Source organism: Apiotrichum porosum (genome assembly GCF_003942205.1).
Source record: "Apiotrichum porosum strain DSM 27194 chromosome Unknown scaffold_3, whole genome shotgun sequence".
NCBI lineage: Eukaryota > Fungi > Basidiomycota > Tremellomycetes > Trichosporonales > Trichosporonaceae > Apiotrichum > Apiotrichum porosum.
This window is the reverse complement of record NW_021167110.1, coordinates 802,418-826,873: the sequence shown is the minus strand read 5'-3', so window position 1 is coordinate 826,873 and position 24,456 is coordinate 802,418. Positions and strand designations below refer to the sequence as shown.

Below are 24,456 nucleotides of genomic sequence, written 5' to 3'. Positions count from 1 at the left end.
GCGAAAAGGCCGGGCACAGCGGGCACACGCTCCGAGCACGCTCTCGGTCGCCGCGCGGCCACTGACGTGAGTGCACTCGTGTAATGTATCGGAGCCCGACGGCGCGCGCGCGGGGGTCAGGTGGAGTTGGTGGGTTTGGTGGATTGGGGCAAGCCCCGAACAAGGTGCGGCGTCGCTTTCATGGGCGGGGTGGGGTGTGTGCCATATGACAGGTCGAGAGCGTATAAACGGCCGATACAGCCCCAACGCACAGCGGGCCACACACGTCGGCCAGTGTGCGTGCAAATTACACTGGCACACTGGACCCTTCGGCAAACGGCTTCGTCGGCGCCGGCACCCCTGGTGGCCCCTTGGTTTCTCCCAACGTCCCCTGTCCTGTGTCTGCTGCGGGCACAGGCCTACTGTCCTGCATGCCCTCTCCGTTCGAAGGAAAGGAATCAAAGGACTTCAAGGAGCCACAGATTCGAGACGTGGTCGCGGCCCCAGCCAGCGTGCCGGTCCCTGCCACCCCTGCCCACCGGACTCGGCCCCGCGTTTACGGGAATCACCGGTGTGGCAGGTTGGGACATGTGGGTCGGTCGGCCCCACGCGTAGACGCCTCGACACTCGACGCGGACGGTCGCGCGCCTCCTCCCCACGTCGGGAACGGGGGGCCTGGTCCTTACCGGCGTCGTCAGCAGTGCGTACTAGCGGCACGGCCGTGGCCGATAGATGGTGGGTCGGTCAGCGGGCTCGGTCACCGTCTGGTGGCGGTTGGCACACAATGTGGCGTCCAGCCCCGACAAAATGTAGAAACAGCACCGTCCGCCACGCCAAAAACACGCGCATACTTGGCACTTGCACTTTCAGGCCGGCGGTATGCCGAGTGCTCGGGGAAGCGGGGCCCGCCGCTCTCGGCGTGTGGTGGCCATGGCAGGGAGCCCGAACAGTTACCGTCTACCAGCGGTCCCGCATTTGCCGATGGCGTAGTCGGCCTGGGGAAACGCTAAATATGTACACCAGAAGCATTGTCATGGGTCTGCACCATCGCGCCGAATTTCCGTTTCCGAGAGGCTTTTCCGAGAGAAGAGTCCAAGTATCGAGTCCTGTCTGTACATTGCCAAGCATTCTCGTCAGACTAAGCTGGCCGAGTGGCGCTGCTGACGACGTATGGCGTGTGCTAGACAGCCACGTCGCCAGGCTGTATGCCTGTCTGTCAGAGGCTGATATATAACAGCAAGTATTCGACCGACAACTGACAACGTCTGACCCAAACCGCACAGCTTCAATGCCACCCCCAATTCCTCAGATTACTGTAGGAGCAGCGACTGAGTAACCTGGCAAGCGGCAACGGATATCGTCCGACGAGCAGGCCGAAGCACCCTTTTGCAATCAAAGCCTGATGGAAAGTGGCGGCGTTTCAGCAAATGTGTCAACTAAAAGCTAACCACTAAAAGCGCCGCCAAAGGCCACAGCTACAGACATTGTGGCCAAACGAACACGGGTCCTGAAGGAAGAGGCACTCGAGCGTATTGTCGCGAGTCATGCCTGCCCTCGCCGAGATCTCCAAATACCGTTAAACAATGCGGCATAGTAGTGCGAACAGTCCAAGGCGCAGAGGTAAGTACTGTACGAACGCGAGCAACTGGGAATTAGTGGTTAACTGTAACGCAGGTTCGAGGGCCAACACTGGCGGAGCAAGGAGAGGTGTGCAGCCATGCAGACTCAAGCGTGACGGACCTTGGCGGGCACCTTGGCGGGTACACGAAGAAGCCGAAGAACATGGCTATGCCGAAGAACATGCCCCCAATCTCGAGCGCAGAGTAAGGGCTAGATATACCTCTCCCTTGGTGCTTGCTACGCCTATTTGTTCCTCGTGCACCGTGTGTGGCAGCTCCTTGCAGCTCATTGGCCCACCTCACCTAGGCCGCGTGGCCCATCAGTTGGGTACCTCCTCCTGACCGCGCAGGGCGTTCGTCAGGCTCAACGTTGGACAGGCCGTACAGCGCTGACGATGGCGGCAGTGGCAGTGTCACCAGCCTGCACGGACATGCCACGTGCCAGGGTAACAGAGCAAAAGCACAACAGCTTAAACTAACGTTCGACGCTGGGCCGAAAGCATGCAAGTACTTGCAGCCTCATGACCGCACTGCCGCCAGCACATGTTGCTGTTGGCACTACACTGTACACTGTGTACTGTGTCCATCGCGTCTCGTACATGCTACACACCATAAGGTGTCTATACCTTGCTCTAGGAAACAGTTCCCACTCCACCTCGCTCGAAGCCGCACAAGACGGGCGGAACGCACTTGGCCGTATTCGGTCACGGCGTAGTCATGTACCGCTGTGCGCATGGCCCCGTATCCAGGCGTCTGCTGAGCGTGTAGGCGAGGATATCAATCAACAGCAGCAAGGTAGTGTTTGGTCATGCCATGCACATGTAGCCTGCCCCAGGGTGCGTAGGCAATGTTGCGAGCTCGCGAGTTGGCGGAGCACAGGTGGTGGTTGTCAAGGGTTCTACATAGACTATGTAGTGTCCAAGAAAGGGACCGGAACTCGTCCTTTGTCAACGTACAGTATGTATGTTGGGAGCGGCGGAGATCGGCCGCCATATGGACAGCTCTACCCCAAGCCCCCATCAGAGCCAGGAAACGGGGCCGAGATAACCATAGCGTGCAACAACCGAAGCTTACCATGATCCGCAGGCGCGCTGTCCACAGTACTCGCCACTGAACAGAATACGGAGTGGAACGTTCCAATGTACGTGCAGGTCATACCCCTCATCCTCGAGGACAGGGTGCTGCCCTCCGACGTCATCCGGCGTCAGTTATGCACGGGAGCCACAACATCCCAAAGTCAATAAAATAAAAGACAAATATTAACAATAAATCAAAACAAAACAAAACAAACCAAAAATAAAGTCACAGCAAAGGAGACAACTGATTCACCCAAGCATCATAATAAATGAACGAGCAGCGAGCACCTCACCTAGCTTACTGTACTGGGCCACTGTCACTTGTTGCCAACGCACTCGTCAGTATTTCGCCCGGACGCTGCAGACTTGAAAACGTTGTGGCCATTTAGGGCGGGAACCGCAGCAGGCATGTGAAGGCGGAGGCAGGTTAGAAACGAGAAGCTGGTCAGTGGTGCAGGAGCCCTGGGGCCAGAAAACGACGCCGTGCCCCGGTGAAGCGAGGTCGACGCGGCAGTGGTATTCCGCGTACAAGCCTGCGGAAAATGCAGTGGGTTGTCAACTGGGTATGCTCATGGACGCAGGGAGATTACGGGGGTGCATCCTTCCGACGACTACGCATACAGGGCTTGATGTGGTGTTGGAGTGAAGAAGGAGAACGGAAGGAGGGCGATGGAGGGATGGAGTGCGGCAAGAATGAACGTGTGGTTCAGGCGTCTAAAGCCACGGACCCATATTCACAACCGCCGGTCTCTGTCCCCCCTCCTCATTCATCCTCTCCACCCAACTGGGTGTCAGTGTGGGATCTTTCTGATATCTCCTACCATGTCCGCCGTATGCATACATACCATCCACGGAGGGACAACCTCCCCCACCCCCCCTTCTCCCGACTCCCACAAACCGTAATTCACCTTTCGGCACCCCCACGCCCTACCCACCCACCGCCTCTTTCAACTTGCCCAGCCTGCCTGGCTCCATCTCTACTGTATTTTCTTCATACGGCGCATATATATTGTTCTGCGGTGCGCGACTAGACGACACACCGCTAGTACAAGCTCGCTCGGGATCAAACATCCACGTTGAAGAACCTCGCCGGGAGATGAACCACATCAGAGCCGCTCACACCTTCGACTCTCCTCTTTTTCGAAGAGCCCTGTCCTAGCACGCTCTCTCCTCTTACTTGGAAAGCGCGAGGCCAACAGCGTTCCTTTCGAGGTCATAAACACTGTACCAGCGACGAAGGAAGGCATCTCCGATGATCCAGAGGGGTCCCATGGGCGCGGGAATGTCCATGCCGGTGAACGCCGAGATACAGGTGCCGCCGGCGTTGAGGACGTAGTCTTCGGCGCTGATGGGGAAGTCCTTGCCGCCAAACTTGAACGAGAGGGTAGGCAGGCTGGGGACCTTGGCGCAGTCGACCGTGTACTGGCCGTTCCACGACTTTTCGGCGCCAATCCTAAAAAAAAGAGTCAGCAACCATCCCGGAAAATTCACCGAACTCGACCAATCTCGGCCCACGCTCCACCAAACGTCGCCCAAACATCCCAGCACAACCACTTACTCCTTGTTAAGCATCTCGGCGACGTCCGTAGGCAAAACGATGAGGCTGGTACCCGTGTCGATAGCAGCTCCGGTGCCCTCGAGCTCCAGCTCATCCTTGCCGAAGGTGATGGACTCGAGCTCGACCTCCCAGTAGCCCTTGCGGCGGACGGGAATGTAGTAGAGCTTGCCGGTGTACGCCGAGTGGTCGATACCGCCAAAGGTAGCCTCGCCTCCGTCGTCGTCGGACGATCCGAGGCGGAAGGCGAAGACCTTGTCGTCGATGAGGCCCTGGTTGATCATGTTGTAGAAGGGCGGGACAATACGGTTGACGGAGATGGTGTCGTAGCCGAGACCGAGGATACCGTCAAACTTGCCAAAGGCAAAGGCGAGGCCGGGCTCCTTGGTAGCCTCGGCAAAGTCCTGCTTCTTGATGGCAAGGTCGCCAATGGTCATGGTGTCCTGCGAGACAAAGCCCTCGAGCGAACCCGAGCCGTAGCGGATGGCAAACTCGGAGCCGTTGGCCTTGTAGGTCGACGACTGGTCCGAGTCGTACTTGCGGTGAAGCTTACGGGTACGTCAGCGGGTACAGGGGGGGAGCAGAAGAGGGTCACGCCAAGCCCCTTGTGGGCACAGCGTGACCTAGTTGCCACTCACGAAGCAAGCGATCGACGAGCACGACTTGCCGGGGACCCAGAGGTTGGACGAGCCAGTGTCGAGGACGACAGAGAACTCCTGGCCGGGGGTACCGATGGTAATGGGCGCAAAGTACTGGGCGTTCATGTAGTCTTGTTATGTTAGCCCAGCCCACGTTGTTTTGTCTACAGCCCCCACACAGCTCCGGTCCGGGACGCTCGGACCCGACAGAGCGCCCCGTTCCGCCCATGTGTGTGGGTGGGGTGGGTCACAACAAACTCACCGGAAAGGGGGACACCGTGGCCGCCAGCGACGTCGACCGATTTCTCAGAGTCGAAGAACTGGGCCCAGTAGCGCTCGTCCTCCTGGGAGTGGTGCTTGCGACCTCCCTTGCCCCTGAGGCTGTCGCGGGAGATGAAGGGCACCTGGTTCATGGCATCGTCCTCAAAGCCGCCGAGGTGCTTGTGCTTGAGGAACTCGGCCTCAAGGTGAGGGGGGATGCCGTGGGGGCCGAGGCTGGCGACGGGGTCGAGCTTCTTGAGCTTCATCCTAGGGTGGGTGGGTCAGTTACATGGTGCGGATGGAGTACGGTGGCAACGCCTACGCGGCCAGACCCGACCGGTCGTGATGGAGTGGGTCTTTGGCGTGGGTAGGGGGCAGTGTCACTGTACGGGTGGCGATACATACTTGTGTACTGCAGCGTCTGCGCTGCCCGAGAGGACGGCGAGGACGGCGAGGAGGACCGTAGCCTTCATTGTAGCTGATGGATGCGGTGTGTGGGTGGATGTGAATGGAAAGAGGGTGGGGGTTATCGATAATGCGAGTGGGCGATGGGCCGAGAACGCTTATGAAGGCCCCCTTGAGCGTCTGTCGGAGGCTGGCTGGCATGGCTGGATAGATCCCGACACAGCCGTCCAAAAGGGGTAATCACTGACGTCACTCGGATCATATGAATCAGAATCGAAATGCGCATCCACCCACGCGCGGAATGCCAGCAACAGCCATCTCTCTGTGGCAGCGGGCAGCTGGCAGCCCACCTCATCGCGCGCCGGAACATGCATATACATCACACCAACGCTCTGTGTCTCTATCAAAATCTATATATCTGGGCAAGGTGGATCCAAACACAGTCTGATGCGCAGTTCACCAAACATTGGGCCCCCCCGCCCTTCTTCTAGCCCACCCGGACCCTCAGCTCAGAAGCCCCATCCACCGGCCGAACCGCCGGCGGCGCCGAATGGCAGCTCCGTGCATCCGTCGTCGGTAATCTCCAGTCCCAGGCCATCCCAAGCAGGCTCGACGAGGCCTCCCCACTTGGCCAGCTCGGGGGCAATCTTGACCATGTCCTCTGACTCCCACACCTTCTCAATGAGCGCCTGGCTCAAGTGCTGGTCCGGGTGAGTGGGCTCCTTGCCCGACTCGCCGCGGATGTGCCGGCCAAGCTCCAGCCACGTCCAGTGCGTGACGGGGTGCGTCATGCCCACGAGGTAGGTGTGGGCCGGCCGCGGGTTGAGGCGCAGCGCAATGTCCATTGCCTGCGGGAAGGAAATGTGCGATGCGTGGGGACGCCATGGCCACAGCGTGTCGGCGACGAGGACAGGGGGAGCGGAGCGCTTGGCGAGCGTCTTTTCGATACGGGCATACATTGGCTCGGGAACAGACGACAGGTCGGACAGGTAGACGAGGCTGTTGTCAAAGATGTAGCCCAGGCAGATGAATGGCTGAGGGGCCGTGGGGGCAGGCGACTCGACGCGCTGGGGCGAGCCAGGTGCGCTCGGTGCAGGCGGCTCGGTGGGCTTGGCCGGCTCGGGGGCGTGAAAGTAACGGCCGTGAACGACTGAGTGGGTCAGCACGCTTCAACTGCAGGTTGACCCACCTGGCAAAGTTGTGACCTTGATACCCTCCACTTCAAACTCGTCCTCATCTTCGATCACGTTAAACTGGAGTGTCGGCAGGTCGCCGCCTCCGCTGGCCTTGGTCTTATCGACAAGGTACGGGAAAGACGCCGCGACCGTGTCAAAAGTCGCCTGGGTGAGGTAGATGGGCATGGGGCGGCCTTGACGGACACACCACTCGCGCAAGTCGTCGAGGCCATTGTACGCGTCGGCGTGGCCGTGGGTGATAAGCACTGCGTCAATGTGCTTGATGCCCCAACGGGGGAAATAGCGACAGCTCTGTTCGCGGAATGTCTTGCCGACGTCCACAACAACATTGCGCCACTCGCCGTTGGCGTTTTGCTTTCGGAGCACCATGGCCGGGTTGCCGCGGCGGTTCTTCCAGCCTTCCTCTACGCTGGGGCTGACGGACGCGCGGCACGATCCACAAGCGACACTTGCTGGCCATTCGCCCTTGGGGTCGTAGCCGCCCCACCTGTCTGGCTGGCGCTGGTCCTCTGGCGCGGCGTTGTACGTGTCGAGAAAGAGACCGACATCACGGCTTGGCTTGTCGACTTGTGCGAGGCATGGGCCGACTGGGAGAGCCGTGGATGTGCCCGTGCCGAGGAAATACGCACGAAGGGGGCTGGTCATGGGAAGGAGATATGGGATGTGGTGGTCGGAAGAAGAATGTAGCAGTAGTTTATCGTATCGTATCGGCGACCCGGCGAATGGTGGAGAGACTTGTGAAATCGACTCCTCACTCGGAACAGCTTCATCCTCGCTGGCGGGCTGGGTGGCCTCTCGGTTGCGCCCGCCAACAGGTACATTAGGTGGGCAGAGCGGGATCAAAAAATGGGTCAGCGCTGAGGGCCACCGCCCCCATTGCTCTCACGAGACACATGGCCGTTTGTTCCCTGATTCCATGTGAGACCTTGCGAGGCCCCGCCCGACAGCCGGGGCATGGTACAATGGTGGCGAGCTCGCTCTGGTCAATCACTAACTCTCCCTCTCGCCCATTACACCCCATTCGCATCAACTACACACCCTTCTCTCCCCTTTTGCAACTCTCTCTCTGCACAACACGCTCATCCCTGGCACAGGCCCCCATCGCCCAACATGTCCCCACCCACGCCTGTCCTTGGGCGGCGGGACGGGTCCACCTCAATATTGTCGATTACACCAGGGCTCGACGTTAGCAGCGGCCCTGGCTCCCCTACCTCCACTGCAACCCCAAGCACGACCACGATAGCAAACGGCGGCGGCGGCAGCGGCGGGTTCTACAACAACGTGAGCAGCAGCAGCACACACCGATCCTCTTCGTTACACATGTATGGGACTGATCTTTACCTTGTAGCAGCTCTTTTACATCCTCATTGCAGTGCTCGGGGCGTTTGCCCTCGTCTCCATATTCAACATCTTCCGTACCCGCCGCCGCCGCAGGATCATTATCAATGAAGCAGAACGTCTTGGGCTCATGGTCCCCGGCATGTCTGGGTATGTGCCCATGCGCGAGCGACCTGCCTTCATAAAGGCAGACGGGTGGCGCACCCCAGACTGGTGGGAGGTGACGGAGAAGAACCACGAGGACGACGACGGTAGTGGGTGTGGTGCAGCCCACACGGCCGCAGTGACGACGATGACAGATACCAGGATGGCGAAGAGAGGAGCCGAGGGCATGGTCACTGTCGCCGAACCTACAAGCACTCCATCCGAGGTCGACGGCGCCACCACCACCACTGCTGTTTCTCGACCGCAAGAGGCGGGGCCATCGGCGCCTAGCAGTAGCCGGGGCGACAAGGAACTCGAGCAGCAACAAAACGAGTACGGCGCCCGCGGTGTGCTTGAAGTCACCTCCCTGGACGATCTGGTAAGTGTCCTACTCCTCTGCGCCCACAAGCCATACCCACAAGCGACGTCGTCCATGGCCAGGAATATACCGCCTCACCACCGCCTTCGGTTTCAGTCCCATTCAGCTTAATCTCCCCTCTAAGTGCCAAGTGCCAACCAGCTAACACCCGTTCCACAGCACCCACTCGCCATTGTCCCCACACCTGTCATGGTGGACAACCCGCCAAAACCATGGTCTAAACTCCCCTTCTTCCCCAACTATGTCTCGTACCCGAAATCCGCCCACATTCCCATACCGCCGCGGTTCGCGCCCGACGACCCAGACGCGTTCGACTCGATCGTTGGCGAGCCGCTGGAAGTGATTGTGGCGCTACGCATGCCCACGCCGGCAGCGGCGCACAGCGGCGACGTCGAGGGCCAGCCGGCCGGTGCGCCGCGCGTGGTGAGCCCCGACGACGACGACGCCGTCATGCATGAGTGGGGCGGGCTCGAGCTCGGCGTGCTCACCATGACGGTGGCCAAGGGCGAGCAAGACGTCTGGTCGTCGCACGACTAGGCCCACTGCAGGGGTTTTCTTTCTGGAATATTGTTCTCCCTCACCCCCCGGCCTTTCTTTTACATCTCTCTCTCTCGCTCTCTCGCGCGCTCTCTCTCTCTGTCCATCTCGTCTCGCTCTTTACAAGCCCCACCCAGCGTTCTAATCTACTTCCACCTCCTTTCTCCCTGAACAGTCCTGTCTTCTGTTGTTGTAGCGATACGTTTATGCGCCACAAAAGATGGATCTGCATTGCCGTCTCTTGAAGCCGCCGCGAGCAATCTCTCATCTCTGAGAAACAACACTTCTGCATAGAAATCCCTTTGCTCATATATACACACCCAACCCCTCCCCATGATGCCCGGCCCCGTCCCCCTCTTCTGAAGCGTCATTCACTCGCTCTCGTTTCCTTGTCCTTGTCACTCCGAACGCCTAGTACAGGAACGATCCCGCAGCGAGGGGCAGCTTGGTGGCCGGCGGGACATCCATGAGCACGCCGTCGGCATGCACCTCGTACGTCTCGGGGTCGACGGCCATCTTGGGCATGCAGTCGTTGAGCTTCATGTCGCGCTTTGTGATATCGCGGCACTTTTTCACTGCCTCGGCGCGTTTCCTCAGTCCGTAGCCCTTGACCACACCGGACGTGATGGCCGCCTGCGACGTGAAGACGACCGAGTTGAGCGCGGCGCTCTCGGGCGCAGCGCCGTACATGGGCCGGCCGATGACGGGCTGGACGGTGGGGATGGACGCGTTGGCGTCGCCCATCTGTGCCCACGCAATAAAGCCGCCCTTGATGACCGTCTCGGGGCGGACGCCAAAGTTCTCGGGCTTCCAGAGCACCAAGTCGGCGAGCTGGCCCGTGGCTACGGATCCGACCAGGTGCGACATGCCGTGCGTAATGGCCGGGTTGACGGTGATCTTGGCCATGTAGCGCTTGACGCGGTTGTTGTCGTTGCCCTCCGAGTCGCCTTCGAGCGGGCCGCGCACGTCGCGCATCTTGGCGGCCGTCCGCCAGGTGCGCGTAATGACCTCGCCGATACGGCCCATGGCCTGCGTGTCGGATGAAATCATCGAAATGGCGCCCATGTCCTGGAGGACGTCCTCGGCCGCCACCGTCTCGGCGCGAATGCGCGAGTCGGCAAACGCAATGTCCTCGGGGATCGACTTGTCGAGGTGGTGGCACACCATGAGCATGTCCATGTGTTCGTCCAGCGTGTTGACGGCGTATGGGCGGGTAGGGTTGGTCGAGGACGGGAGAACGTTCGGGTGCTCGCACACGACGATAATGTCCGGCGCGTGGCCACCACCGGCACCCTCGGTGTGGTACGTGTGGATGGTACGGCCCTTGATCGCGTCGATCGTGCTCTCGACATATCCAGCCTCGTTGAGCGTGTCGGTGTGGATGTTGACCTGGACGTCGTACTCGTCGCCGACGACCAGCGCGCAGTCAATGACATCCGGGGTGGATCCCCAGTCCTCGTGGATCTTGAGCGAGCACGCGCCGGCCTCGATAATGTCGCGCATGCCACGGGGCCCAGAGTCATTGCCCTTGCCCGAAAAGCCAATGTTGATCGGCCAGCTGTCCGTCGCCAGCATCATGCCCTCCATGTAAAACTTGGAGGTGGTGCAGGTCGTCGCCTTGGTGCCGTCCGCGGGACCAGTGCCACCGCCCACAATCGTCGTGATACCGGACGCGATTGCCTCCTCCCAGATCTGGGGACAGATAAAGTGGACGTGCGAGTCAAACGCGCCGGCAGTGACGATGAGCTTTTCACCCGCAATGACCTCGGTGTTGGAGCCAACAACCATGTTGGCGTCCACACCGTCTTGCATGTCGGGGTTGCCCGCCTTGCCAATACCGACAATCTTGCTGTCCTTGACACCAATGTCGGCCTGAGAAGAGAATGTCAGCTGCGGCCCAGATAGCGGTAGCTCAGCTCACCTTGAAGATACCGGACCAGTCAATGACGAGCGCATTGGTAATGACCAAGTCGAGCACCTCGGAGTCGGACCGGTTGCTTGCCTGGCCCATGCCATCGCGGAGGACCTTGCCGCCGCCAAACTTGCACTCGTCGCCATACACGGTGTAGTCCTTTTCGACCTCGACCCACAGGTTGGTGTCTGCGAGGCGCACGCGGTCGCCGACAGTAGGTCCAAACATGGACACGTACACCTCGTGGTCCATGTCGGGCGTGGGCGCCTCTTGGACGTTGGCCTGCGTCTTGTGCCCGAACCCATGCTCCTCAATCTTGGCCTTTACAGTCGTGAGGCGCTTGGCCTCGTCAAACTTGCCCGCGGCCAACGAGCTTCCGCCCGCCAGGACCTTGTGTCCGCCAATCTCCACAAGCGAGACCGTCTTGCGCTCTCCAGGTTCAAAGCGGACGGCCGTACCGGCCGCAATGTCCAGGTGGGTGCCGTAGGCCAGCAGACGGTCAAACACGAGCGCAGCGTTGGCCTCGAGGAAGGGAAAGTGCGAGCCCACTTGGATCGGGCGGTCGCCCTCGTTCTTGACCTCGACGAGCCAGCGCTTGCGGCCTTGCGACAGCTTGATGCGCTGCTTGGTGCACACGACTGCGCCGGGGCGCGCCGCGGGGGCGAGGGGCGCGGGAATGGGGAACAGGTCCTCGGAAGGGACGGGGAGGAAGGAGCCGTACAGCGCGAGAGAGACTGGACCGCCGTGTCAGCTGCGTACTTAGGATTCAGCTGTGAAATGGGGATACATACGGTCACCAGAGTCGGAGCATACCGGGTCGTGCACAGTTACGAGGAATGAACCGTCCTGAGAATGTCAGTTGAGGAGCAGATGAAATCCCTGTCAACTCACGGGGAACGTGCCCTCGACCTGCACATCGTGAATGCTCTCCGCAACGCCATCTTGGACCCGTCAGCCCCGCGCTTCCCCTCTCTCTTTCCCCCCTTCTTGCCACTACCCACCGACAACATGCCTGCGGCCCAGCATCTTCTTGCCGATATCCATCAGTTCCGCCACCGAGTGGTTGCCATCGCGGATCAGTTCCTGGAGCTGGCAGGCGATAAGCCCCACGGTCTCTGAACGCGTGAGGCGGAGACCGCGCGCCAGGCGGCGTTGCGCCAAGATGCCGACGCTCGCGAGGATGAGTTTGTCCTAGGTCAACCGTCAGCATGGGAAGGAGGTGGGAGGGAGGGAGAGGACCATCGAGAGGTCGCGCTCGACGGGGGGGGGGGGGGGGGGGCGGGAGAAATGCCGATAAACAGACTCACCTGTTCGCGCGGGAGGAGGTGCATCGTGAGTGACGCGGTGGGTGGTGTCGAGTGTCAAGTGTCAAGGGGATGCAGACGACGACGACGATGAGGAGTGTTATGCTGTCGAGAGCGGTGAATGGGGGGTTGTGTATGTCAATGGGAACAGGCGAGACAGAACAAAGGACTCAGCCCCCCCCTTCCTCTCCCCCGCGCGCGGCCACTGGCAGACGCCCGTCTTATCTCTGCGGCTGGCGGCATCTCTCATCGACGTCATTGGCCACCAGTTTGTCCCCGGCCAGTTCGGGTGGGCGCGAATCTGGGATCTCACAAACATGCCAACACCGTCCCCGCTGTGCATGTCCAGATGCAGTGTCGTGCTGCGGGGGCCGGTGGGGCCACGCGCGTGTGGCATGTGGGAGCGTGGTCGTTGTGCATGGTGTTGTTCAGCACTACATTGCCAGTAACCGTTGCGCGTCGTAGTTACCCCCGCATCGCGACCGTTGGAGATAAGGAATCGTCCCCGCATGCCGTGACTGCCAAGACTTACCCCAGAGTCCTCAGAATATCAGACACACAAGTAGCTCTCTGCAATCTCTGCGCTAGAACATGCAGCCACGAGTCAACGCTGTACGTTGTACGCTGTCCCATGATCCCCCATGGCAGATCGTGTCCAGATCCACCGTCTCTGCTGCACACTCAGACCATCCTCCAACGGACCAGCACGTCACATCGCCGTCTACGTCACATTGCACAGATCTGCTGCATTCATCTTCATCGCTTCCGTCGCTTGTACTACGCTTGTACTACACCTGTGTATCCCTTCCTCTCACGTCCTGACTACATACGGAACACGCCCCAGTCGCCCGAATCGCCGTCGGCGCCAATCTCGCCGCGCGTGCCGTTACCGCCGCCGCCGCCGCCGTTCTTCCTGCTTGCCTTTTCGTCGGCCGCCAGCTCGATAGCGAGACCGAGGACATCACGCGTGTCGCTGGGCTGGATGATGCCGTCGTCCCAGAGCCGGGCGGACGAGTACAGCGCCTCAGACTCCTTTTCGATACGGTCGCGCAGCGCTGCAAACTGCTTTTCGGCGTCGTCCGAGTGGCGCTTGCCCGAGACGGTCTGCATGACGCTCGAGAGCTGGTCAGGCCCCATGACGCACACTTTGGCGTTGGGCCACATGAACAGGAAGCGGGGCGAGTACGCGCGGCCGCACATGCCATAGTTGCCGGCGCCGTACGAGCCGTTGACGACCATGGTGAACTTGGGCACCTTGGCGCGCGCGACGGCGCGTACCATCTTGGCGCCGTCCTTGGCGATACCGCCGCGCTCGGCCGCCTGGCCGACCATGTAGCCCGAGACGTTGACGAGGAACACGAGCGGGATGCCGCGCTGGTTACACAGCTCGATAAAGTGCGTGGCCTTGAGGGCAGAGGGCGACAGGAGGACACCGTTGTTGCCAATGATGCCGACCGTGTGGCCGTGGATTTCGGCAAAGCCCTACGACATGTCAGTTTAAACTGAACAGCTGGGTCAAGTTGGCATAGCTGCTCCCGACTCACAGTGATGACCGTCTTGCCGTACTCCTTCTTGAACTCGCGGAACTCGGAGCCGTCCGTGATACGCGCAATGACCTCGCGCATGTCAAACGCCTGGCGCGAGTCGGGGGGCACAATGGTGTTCAGGTCCGAGGCCGGGTACACTGGCGGGCGAACGGGGCGGTCGGGCTTCTACACGAAGAGTGTCAGCTGTCGTCGTGGTTACAGGCGGATCGTCTCCAGCTAAACTCACCACAGACGGGACGCTCGCGTGTCCCAGGTCAAGCACGGCCTCGCGGGCCAGACGCAGCGCGTGCGAGTCATTGTTGGCCAGGTAGTCGGCCACGCCCGAGACGCTCGTGTGCATCTCGCCGCCGCCCAAGGTCTCGTCGTCGACCACCTCACCCGTCGCGGCCTTGACGAGGGGCGGGCCCGCGAGGAAGATACGTCCTTGGTTCTTGACAATGATGACCACGTCAGACATGGCGGGCATGTACGCGCCGCCAGCGACGGAGATGCCGTGCACGACCGAAATCTGCGGGATGCCCAGGCCGGACATGCGCGCCATGTTGTAGAAGATGCGGCCAAAGTGGTCCTGAATGGCGCCGTCAGCTGTCGTCCCGTGGACCAGAAAAACCAGCTGCTCCGCTCTCCTCTCCCATCTGTTCTCGCCACTCACATGGTCCGGGAACACGTTTGCCTGGTACGGCAGCGCGGCACCGCCCGACTCGACGAGGTAGATACACGGCAGGCGGTTCTCGAGCGCCACCTGCTGCGCACGGAGGTGCTTCTTGACGGTCAGAGGGTAGTATGCTCCGCCCTTGACCGTGGGGTCGTTGGCGACAATCATGCACCGGCGGCCAGAGACGGTTCCTGCAGTGTGTCAGCACGGGTGCAAGACAATGGTCGCGGCAAGCGTCGGGTCATCGGAGTGCAGCCAGCGCCGCCGTCATGGAAAGGAGGAGGCTCGGGTGGAAGCGGCAGTGAGCCCCGCGGGGTAGCTGCGATTTCGAACCGAGCAGCTGTACTCACCAATACCAGTGACGATGCCGGCACCAGGGAGGTCGTCGGGGTACACCTCATGCGCAGCGAGTGGGGAGAGCTCGAGGAACGCGCTGTCCGGGTCCAGGAGTGCGGAAATGCTGGACACTGTCAGCTTGAGAGTCCGCCGACGTTAACCAGCTGTGTGTGCGGGGGATGGGCGAGGGTCTGAGGATCTCATGCGAGCTGACAACGTCTCGGTCCAGCAGCTCGTCCAGTCCTTAACCCTCTTCCCCCCCACCTAGAACAACCATAGCCACAGACAACAAGAGTGACTCACCGCTCACGAGCCCCGAGCTTTCCGGTTCCCCTGCTCTTCCACTTGTCCAGCGTCTTCTTGCCGCCGCCCTCACGCGCCTTGGCGCGCAGACCCTCGTAGCGCTCGACCAGCTGGCCCATGTGTTCCTTTGCAGCGACCGTCTCGGGGCTGTTCTGCTTGATCGCCGTGGGCAGAGGCTGTGGGGGAGCACCGTTCGGCAGGTGTGGAGGCTGGGCGATGAGCGTGCGGGAGGGGACCACCACGGCGCGCGTGCGGCTGGCGGCCAGGAGCGGGCGGGCTATGCGTGTACGCAGCATTGGGTGGGTGTGTCAGTTGAGGTAGTAGTTGTGGTGGAGAGGATGGAGATGTCAAGTCAAATGTGCCCAGTAGGATGGGACACAGCGTGGGGGGGTTATGGACATCGCGGTCACGGATCAAAGGCGGGGGCCATGCGGCAACTGCGTCAAGTGGGCCCGGTGCTTAGCCGTTGTGGCCGCGGCTCCAAGCGGGGGACCGCAATTCGGGAAGTACCCCCCAACGCCCATATAGCCGAGCGATCATTTCTCAATACACCGGTCAGGCCGGTCTCCTTTGACCCTACGCAACACTGGACTCAGATTAGGCAGAGATCAGAACCTAACTGCGAAGAGGCATGAGGCACAACTGTTTTGCAACATATGACGGGTGAACCAAAAATACCAGACGGGATTCATAAGGGGGGGTTTATACTAATGAAAAACCCGGCATATTGACAACTCTCAGAGTGTCCAGGGGGAGAAGAGAAAAACGGACAAGAGAGAGAAAGAGAGAGTAGAAGAATCCCAACGAGCAGCGTTCAACTACGCGCATGCACGAGCACGCTGCCGGGGGGGAACACCGACACGGTCGGCGCCACGAAGGAGAATAGAGAGGGAGACCGCCAAGGGGATAGGTTCAACCATCCACTTTGAGCGTCTCGTAGCCGCACATGACGAGCTCAGAGCCGCTCAGAACGCGCTCAAGAGGTCGTTACAACGATTACAACTCGTCGCACCAAGGGAGGTAGCTGGGATTTTTTGTCAGTATCGAAACGCGCGCGCGAAGGACGGCAGAAGGTGGGCCGCGCGTTATGGGTAGACTCACGTGTCCGAAACCGACTGTAGGAGATGTTAGCGCAATTTCTGGAACAGCAAAGTAGTGACGAAGGGGCTCAACGTGTGGGGAGGATGGAGTGTGGAGAAGCCGCGAGGGTACACCCAAAACACGGAGCGCAACATGGAGAAGCAACATCTGAGCCTCCACTGCTGGTACGGCCGTGGGCCGGCCCGGGGCTCCTCAGGTGCCTGCTGGTAATCTATGCCAAACCCCAGTTTGATGGTGGCGAGATACGCTGCCGACGTGACAGGTATGCAAGAGCTTCAGACAGAGGGTTGCAAAAGAAACGTCCGACCAGACGCGTCCCAATCTGATCCCCTCCTCGCCACACTCGCCTAACGGCACATGCCACTACTCACCTGGTAGAGGGTCGAGTTGAACTCGGGGTAGTCGTAGGCGGTAGTGTCGACACAGAGGACCTCGCCAATGTAAATGTTGGTGCAGTCCGAGTCGATCTGGGGGTTGTTGTTGTAGAGGGTGTCATTGGACATGCCGTACATGGAGATGATACCCTCGCAGGTGTCGTCCTCGACAACGGTGTAGACCTTGGTGCAGTCCTGGCCCTCGACACCGAGGCAGACAACCTGGTCGATCTGGAGGTTCTCGCAGTTCTCGTCAATGGTAGCGTCGTTGACGAGGGCGAGCTGGAAGGTCGAGACACCGTAGGTGGCGGCTACAGGTGCGCAAAGTGCCAGTGTAAGTCAGGGCGGAGGATTATGGCGGGGGCGTTTCATATTGTCAGGTGGTCAGGAAGGAATCCGAGTGTGGACGGACGCCAGCAACGTGCGTGCAGAGCGAGAGATCGAGAGAACGAGGGGTTGTGGCGCGCATGGGGGAGGCAGGAAGAACCAGATTCGAATGGGTTTGAGGGTGCAGGGTGTGGTTCAAAAGGGGGAACAACGGTCAGCTCTCTGTGCCACAAGGAAACCGACGCCGGACTCTCTCTGCGATTCGACTTTTTGGCAACAGACACCGTCCACAATGCACCGATGCACGGCAACCCGCTCGACCGACGTACGTGCAGCGCACGGTGTACGCGTCGCGCACATGCAGCCCGTTCACGGGATGGACCATGCTGGGCGCGCGCCTGCGCACGCCACTTCTTGGCGGCTGCGCTTGGACTCTGTCACCCAAGAGGCTGGGCGGGCGGCTTAAATCTCCTTTTCTGGACGGTTTCGCCGCCTGGCAATGGGGTCCGCAGTCTCTCCCCATGCTCCCCACCTCCGTCGAAACGCATATGGCCTCACTGATCCACTGAGCAGATGCACTCACAGATGGCGTCGCAGGTGTCGCCGTCAACGACGGTCGCGGAACGCGAGCAGTCGGTCACGTCGGCCTTGACGGCTGCAGGCGAGAACAAGAACGGGACGGGAATCATTGATGATTAGGTTTGACCAGTTTGTTTGAATTAGTCGTTTGCGCGGCGCGTGCGAGTACGAGCACAAGCGGGGGAGACGAGGAACGACGAGGACGAGCAGATTGAAAAGAGGCACGTAGTCAGCACATGTGTTTCTCCGGTTGGCCATCCATGCGTGTGCTCTGCTTGCAGCATGCGAACTCACCGGCGAGGAGGGGGAGGGCAAGGAGGGCGAGCTGGGCGAACATTGTTGATCGTTGAAGGGGCGCGGGGGGGTAGTCGTGAAGGAGTGTGATAAAGTGGGAGAGAGTGGGTTACAAGTGAATGAGCGTGATGGGAGAGCGAGAAACAGAGACAGAAGAGAGATGAGCGATTGAGCAGAGCGAGATGATTGAATGGCGACGAGCGACCGAGTGACAGTAGTGGTGAGGGACCGAGCGGCGCGCGCGCGCGTGCGCAGACTGTGGGTTCGGGTACGGGTGGCTCGAAGCAGCAGAAAGGGGGGGGGTTTTCGGTGTGACGCCTCCTGTGTTTGGTCCTGTCCTGCGCGCAACAGGGGACGCCACCAAAACTTGGCCTCGCGCGTACAGTGGAGGCAGTGGGAGACTGGCGAGGCATGCATGGCCGTCCGACTGTATTCCTTCAGGCAGCGACGCGTACACTAAATGCATTATCCCTGGCACGGTTGCCGACGTTTTGGGTACGCGGGCAGCACAAGGCGAACCGCCAACCAGGACAAGGCGCACACCCTCTACGCGTCAGGCAAGAACCGCACCCCCGATCCCCTGAGAGAGACGTGGGCTGGGCATTCCACAATCCCAGGTCACAAACCCCCATATGCATGGGGGTCAACGACAACACAGGCTGCTACTGACATCTCTCACTGTTCTGTGCGACATGCACCTCGTTCTTCTGGGGCCATCCCATCATCTCACCACCGAACCTCACCGCACCCTTTTGGTTCCTCGTCGTACCGTCGTCGTACTCCCAGGTGCAACGCTGTCCCAATGGACGTGTCTTCCTTGGTGTAGTTGAAACACCAAAGACTGCGTGCGCGTACATCCATCTCCGCACCCAAGAGAACCATGTCTTGCTCTCGTACACGGCGTCAGAGGACATGACGCTGGAATACAAAAAAGTCAAACCGGTTCAAAGGTGTTCCGCAAGAATGTTCCAAGGCTCCAACGCGCCAACGCGCCAACGCGGCACGCGACGACGCGTTGCGGCGCGCGCCGCGCCGGCTCTCGTGTCCGGGACAATTGAAATTGACCTCACACGAGCGTTTGCCGCGGCAGCCTCGGGTCATGTACCAGACGCGAAATAGCCAGCTTTATAGCTTGCAAAAGCATATCGTGTCCGTTGGCCGTTGGGAGTCGTTGTTCCAGAAGAGCCGGGCCTAGTGCAGGTTAACAGGTTCAGTCAGAGATCAGAGATGGAGATCAGCCGCGCCAAAAAAGGCTCATACCCCAGTACTCTCGTCTGCTCGCGTACTGGTGCCACCAGACCCGTCACTGGCCCCTCTGCCACCATACCACCACCCCCGCGCGCCCCCACCTCCAGACAGACGCACGCCGGGCAGAGATCCAGAGAACATCACCGTAATACATCAAAGTAGTACAAGACGAGAAATAATGGTAAAGAAAGGCACCGGAAGAGGCACCGGACGGATGCTGGTTGGCGACTTTTGATATGGGGTTTTTTTTTGTGTTGGAGTTTCTTTGATTTCGGGGACGAAAAACGGGTGGGTTGTTTGCCTGGGAGATACCGAGAGCTAAACGACGTGTATACATTGGTTTTGAAGTGAAGATAGCATAGAGAGATGGGAGTGGGAGTGTGAGTGAGTGATGGAGTGGAAGTGACGTGACGTGTGGCCATCGTGACAGGAGGAGTGGCCCCGAGGCCAAGCCCCGGTCGCGGTCGCCTTGTCAGAAACAGCAAGCGGTTAAGCGGTGCTCTACACAAAAAGGGAGGAGTGGCGGCGGCGACGGGTCGGCGGGCAAACTGTCGGTACCAGCAAGCGGCGGCCTACACAGACACCCTCGACGCGCCGCTAATGCTGTTGGGCGCACTGTGCAACGACGCCGTTGTAGTCGCGACCGTGATCTGCCATTGTCAGCGCCATCCCTTCCCTTCCCCTTCCCCCTGCCCCGCCACGGCCACGGCCACGGCCACGCTCTGCAAACTCACAATCTCGAGGTCATCGTCGTCGTCGTCCTCATCGTCATCGTCATTGTCGCCCGCCTCGCGTACAGGCACCTTGCGCAGCTCCTCACACGCCTCAGCCAGCGCGGCTTCCGTCAGCTGCGCGGCGTTTCCTTCCCCGCCTTCCCCGACGTGCGGGAAGGGACAGGACACGCGCAGGCAGCGGCCCGTCTTGGCCCAGTCGGCACACTGCTCCACGCCGTCGCCGTCGCGGTACTGGCCTGGGGTCGCGAGCGGGCTGCCGGCGCCGGGCGGGGCGGCGGGGGCAGACGCGCACCGCGGACCAGCGGCGGCAATGGCGGAGGAGGAGCGGTGGAACGGCGTCATGGGCGTGGACGGGGGTACGCGCGAGTGCGGCGCGAACGCGCTGGCCGGAGTCGCGGGGCTGGCGGGCGAGTCTGCGGTCGCGACGGCTGTGGCCGTGGGCGTGGCGGTGGACGGGCGACGCGGGGTCTGGGGGGCGGGCGCGGGCGCGACCGCGTCCGCCGACGTCGGCGACGTGGGCGAGCTGAACCTCGCACTCGAGGCTACCGGCGAGAACGCGTACCCGTCGTCTACTTTGACATGCGCAAAATGACACGCGTCGCCGTGGCTGCAGCGTCCGGCCTGGAAGTGGCGGCATGGCCGGGTACGGTACGCGCGGGGAAAGGCCACGAGCGGCTGGGATTCGGGCACCACGCGCGTGTGTGCAAAGTTGCAGTCTTGCTCAGAGTGCGCGCACCCCGCCGCCGAGTTGAAGAACTTGCACGCGACAGTCTTGGGTCCCACATGCCTCGGCGACGCCGCAGCGATGGGGGACGCCGCCGCGGCGGGGACACCGGCGGAGGCGGGGACACCAGGGCGATCAGGGAGGACGTGGATGCTGTAAAGTTGGTCAACAACGCGACGTTAACGGCAACAACTTACTACGTGCAGGCGTCGCCGTGGGGACAGTTTCCTTGAGCGAAGAAGCGGCATGCGCGCGTCCTGTAATAGTTCCTCGCCGTGCCCTGCCCCTGCACGCCAGGCGACATGGCAGCATTGTCCTTGACCTGCCACCCGTTCGGCGTCCATGAAATGTCGCGGCGCGCGAGCTTGGGCGGCGCCGGGCCCGCACCGACCGCACTCGCTGGTCCGGGCGGGATGGAAGCCATAGCTGCCGCGGTAGCAGCGGCCGGGAGGGGAGCGCTTGCGGGCATGGCAGTGAGTTGCGGCGAGGCAGTGAGTTGCTCAGTGGCGATAGTGATGGGAGGCGGAATGGATGGAAGAGCTGGCTTGGGAGTGGTTGACAGAGGCGCGTGCGCGTGCGGGCCTACAACAGCGGGTGCCGCCGCCATCAGAGGCGACATGGGCGGCATGAGCGCAAGCTGCTGGCTGATGGGCGCCATCAAAGCAGTCGGCGACAGCGGCAGGGCCCAGAACTGGGATGTAACGGGGGACAGGGCGGCCGTGTTGGGCGGTGCGACGGGGTTCCATACGTCTTGCACTGCGCCAGCGGTCTGGACAGTGGTGTACGTCGATGGGACGGGGCCGTAGGTGACTGCGACGTCGTCCGTCCACTGCGCCCGCGCCCACTGCGGGCCGGGCCACTGTTCCTCAGCCCACTGCTGGTCGGGACTAGCAGACGACGAGGTGAATCCCGCGTGAGGACTCCAGTTGTGCTCGGCGGACGGTGGCGGCGCTTGCGGGGAGCGGTGGCGAGGGGGCGGGTCCCATGTGGCAGCAGCACCCTTGGCAGCGGGCTTGGTCTGAGAGTCTGGCCGCGAGGTCTTGAGCGCAGAGTGCTTGTCGAGGTGCTTTGATTCGCGCTTGCGAGGCGGGTCACGCAGGAGAGGAGCTGGCCTCGAGTTGCTCAAGGTGATGACGACCTGGGTGATGGCATCTGCCGGAGTTGGTGGCGGCTCCTTGACCGTCTCCTCCTCGGCAACGGTCTCGACAGAGTCCGGAGCTGGAACAGTGGGCGACGACCCGAGGACAGGAGTCACAATGACCTCACTTGGCGGCGTCACCTTGCCCTCGCCGCCCTTGGAAGCGACGGCGTGCTTTTCGGCATTGTACAGGTTGTCCGGGTCGTGGATGAACGAGCAGTACGTGCCATAGGGACAGTGGCCCTCTGCAAAGTCGCGACACGGGACGGTCTTGAACTTTGCCTTTGCCTTGCCTGCCGGTCCCTTGCCGCCGCCGCTCATCTTGAAGACATACCCAAGTGTCTCGGCACCGGTGTCACCATTCGTAACTTCCACGGGCGCGCCACTCTCCACCGCCGCCAGGTCGGGTGCGTCAATCTTGAGCGGGACGACGGGCGCCGCAGCCTGCGCAGCCGCAAACGTGCCGCGGGTCGGGTCTTCGTGGCTGTCGACCGTGGCTGTACGGGCGCTGAGCGCAGCCGTGGCGAGCGGGGAAGCCGGGACGCGACGTGCAGAGTCGACACGGTGGACAAACCGGCAGGGCGAAGAGGTACAGGTGAGCCCCGGTGTGTGGTAGTATCGACACAGAATCAACTCTTCCACGCGCCCGGTTGCTGGACCACCACCGCCGCCAGTAGCAGGTCCACGCATGTTGCTGTCCGGGGACAGAAGACCAGCAGTATTTGGCGCGGGACGCAACGACGCCGAGAGGGGGTTTGGTCGCGAGGGTGAAAACTCGAGCTCTAGAGTGGGTACTGCCGACCGGGGCACATTCGCCAGGCTGGGAGTCACCGGTGCGCTTTCTGCGAGAATCTCGCCGTCCCCCATGAGAATGGCCACTGTCAGGCCACGGGTACGCCCCATACCCGGCGAGGAAGGGGTGCTTCCGGGCGAGCGAGGGGTGCGAGGGGTCGAGGGCCACCGGCGCGAGCCGGTGAGAGTGGCAGTCTGCACCGTGTGGACTGGAGCCGAGGCGAGTGTCGGTGTATCGCCCTTCTTGCGGCCAGACGGAGAGGAGGAAAAGTCGAGATGGGAGACACCGCGCGCAGCAGCGGCGCCGGCGAGGCGGGAGACGGACGTCCACGCCGTGCGCGACCGGTCGACCGGTCCACTGGCAATGGCAATGCTACCCGGAGCAGCACGGGTGCCTCGCTGAGCGGGAGTAGGCGGGGGAGCACGGTGGCCAGGACCATGGTGGGCCAGCACCGAGCCGCCTCTTTGAGGGATACGGTAAGCTGATGTCGTTGGACTGTCACTGCTGCGGGAGTTGGAGGAACGATGACCACCACCACCAGCTGCAGCCGGTGGAGGCGGAGTGGCGTGATTGATCGAGCTCATGTGCGCGTTGCTCATGCTGTCCACTGGCGAGTCTGGCGTGACGTCCCGGGGAACATCAACTTCTTTGGACAAGCTGCGGCGGTGTGCTGAGAACGACGGCGGTGCGCGGCGCGAGAATGACGAAGAGGCAGAAGGACTACCTGCGCTGGTGATAGAGCTGCGTCCGGGGCCAACGCCTGAACCGGTGCGATCTTTTGGGCCGTCCATGGCTCGTTAAGAGTCAAGTGATGTGATCTGATGCGGCAAGCGTTCAGGCTGGGGGGAGGTGATGGTTCTAGTGTTCTAGTGTCAGGTAAGCGAACGGTCTGGGCCCAGTGGTCTATGTGGGATACGCACGAGACAATGAACAGAGGTGGTACTGGGCGCACTTGTTGCCGCTCAGTGATGGGAGAGACGAATGTTGTTGCACACGAGGCGCCGAGGAATATCGCTCAGGGGCGTGGGTGGGGCGTGAGATGAAGTGAGATGAAAGGTCGGGGCAAGGACTGGGTATAATCCAGATGCGAGAGGCAGAGGGATAGGTACACAAAAGCAAACTGTTCAAGAGATCGATATATGATGCGATGGGAATGATGCGATGGGTGTGATGGCGATTGGCGACGGTTGTTGTAGTCAGCTCACAGTATATGAGCTACCGAAGCTCTACCCTGTGCGCTTCACAGATGATCTGTCGATAGCGATATGTATTCGTGTGATCGAATGGTGCCGAGTCAACGAGTCGAGCGATCAGATGAGGGTACAACGTGTAACAGATTAGTTGAAAGGAGCCGCCTTTTGTTTAGTTTGGGTGAAGCGACATGCTGGCGTTGAGCAGTTTGGTAACGGTACTCGTTGCTCACACACACCCGTGTCGCTCAATCTGGGTATGTTTCGGCGGCCTCGGTTCCTCCTGCACCCGTGTCCGCCGCCGCCCAAACACCCCTTCGTCTGTCTGTCTGATGTGTGCGCGGAGTCGGCCCGCTGCGCCGCGCCAGCGCGACCGGCCAGTACGGTCTGTTGCTGTCTGGTGGCATGCAGAAAGGAAGGGAATACCCTTATACGCACGGATACTCTACCCCAACTATCTCAGACAAGCGTGCCGGTCGGACAAGCCGAATGCGAGGTCGGAATGGGAACAGGTGTATGCGCCTTGGCCATGGGATAGGTACACTCTCAGTCTCGTCCAGTTCGCGGCCTGTGTGCACGGGCAAGTGGCCGCCGGCAGAGTCAGAGACCAAGAGCAAGACGAAGCAGAGACCCTCGGGTCCCAGACGCCACCGTGTGTCAAGGTATGGGACAATGGAGGGGCAAAAGAGGCGAATCGGCGAGGGGGCAGATAGGAACGGGAGACGGACAAGAAGCAACGACAGGCGCGGGGAATATGGGAAATATGGGTG

General features: G+C 61.1%; 7 protein-coding genes across 7 annotated transcripts; 1 reads left to right on the top strand and 6 right to left on the bottom strand.

The window, feature by feature from the left end:
• Positions 1 to 3,847: 3,847 nt before the first annotated feature.
• On the bottom strand, positions 3,848 to 5,601 carry PEP2 (Vacuolar protease A; the record flags this gene model as incomplete). The annotated part of the gene is made up of 5 exons (XM_028621378.1): positions 3,848 to 4,127; positions 4,233 to 4,777; positions 4,868 to 4,998; positions 5,130 to 5,395; positions 5,534 to 5,601. The coding sequence occupies 5 exons, from the start codon at positions 5,599 to 5,601 to the stop codon at positions 3,848 to 3,850; spliced, it is 1,290 nt and encodes a 429-aa protein (XP_028477830.1).
• A 441-nt stretch (positions 5,602 to 6,042) lies between these two features.
• Positions 6,043 to 7,374, bottom strand: EHS24_005901 (uncharacterized protein; the record flags this gene model as incomplete). The annotated part of the gene is made up of 2 exons (XM_028621377.1): positions 6,043 to 6,683; positions 6,723 to 7,374. The coding sequence occupies 2 exons, from the start codon at positions 7,372 to 7,374 to the stop codon at positions 6,043 to 6,045; spliced, it is 1,293 nt and encodes a 430-aa protein (XP_028477829.1).
• Positions 7,375 to 7,839: 465 nt separating this feature from the next.
• On the top strand, positions 7,840 to 9,127 carry EHS24_005900 (uncharacterized protein; the record flags this gene model as incomplete). The annotated part of the gene is made up of 4 exons (XM_028621376.1): positions 7,840 to 8,010; positions 8,078 to 8,321; positions 8,367 to 8,590; positions 8,750 to 9,127. The coding sequence occupies 4 exons, from the start codon at positions 7,840 to 7,842 to the stop codon at positions 9,125 to 9,127; spliced, it is 1,017 nt and encodes a 338-aa protein (XP_028477828.1).
• A 411-nt stretch (positions 9,128 to 9,538) lies between these two features.
• Positions 9,539 to 12,370, bottom strand: URE1 (Urease; the record flags this gene model as incomplete). Its single annotated transcript, XM_028621375.1, has 6 exons — positions 9,539 to 10,999; positions 11,049 to 11,773; positions 11,831 to 11,885; positions 11,931 to 11,980; positions 12,041 to 12,230; positions 12,347 to 12,370. 6 exons carry the CDS (start codon positions 12,368 to 12,370, stop codon positions 9,539 to 9,541), a joined length of 2,505 nt encoding a protein of 834 aa, XP_028477827.1.
• A 795-nt stretch (positions 12,371 to 13,165) lies between these two features.
• EHS24_005898 (uncharacterized protein) lies at positions 13,166 to 15,480 on the bottom strand (the record flags this gene model as incomplete). Its single annotated transcript, XM_028621374.1, has 6 exons — positions 13,166 to 13,825; positions 13,888 to 14,055; positions 14,117 to 14,458; positions 14,543 to 14,736; positions 14,896 to 15,005; positions 15,185 to 15,480. 6 exons carry the CDS (start codon positions 15,478 to 15,480, stop codon positions 13,166 to 13,168), a joined length of 1,770 nt encoding a protein of 589 aa, XP_028477826.1.
• A 700-nt stretch (positions 15,481 to 16,180) lies between these two features.
• On the bottom strand, positions 16,181 to 17,902 carry EHS24_005897 (uncharacterized protein; the record flags this gene model as incomplete). Its single annotated transcript, XM_028621373.1, has 5 exons — positions 16,181 to 16,208; positions 16,286 to 16,299; positions 16,657 to 16,970; positions 17,570 to 17,641; positions 17,860 to 17,902. 5 exons carry the CDS (start codon positions 17,900 to 17,902, stop codon positions 16,181 to 16,183), a joined length of 471 nt encoding a protein of 156 aa, XP_028477825.1.
• A 1,777-nt stretch (positions 17,903 to 19,679) lies between these two features.
• Positions 19,680 to 23,287, bottom strand: EHS24_005896 (uncharacterized protein; the record flags this gene model as incomplete). Its single annotated transcript, XM_028621372.1, has 3 exons — positions 19,680 to 19,757; positions 19,842 to 20,718; positions 20,763 to 23,287. 3 exons carry the CDS (start codon positions 23,285 to 23,287, stop codon positions 19,680 to 19,682), a joined length of 3,480 nt encoding a protein of 1,159 aa, XP_028477824.1.
• Positions 23,288 to 24,456: the final 1,169 nt, after the last annotated feature.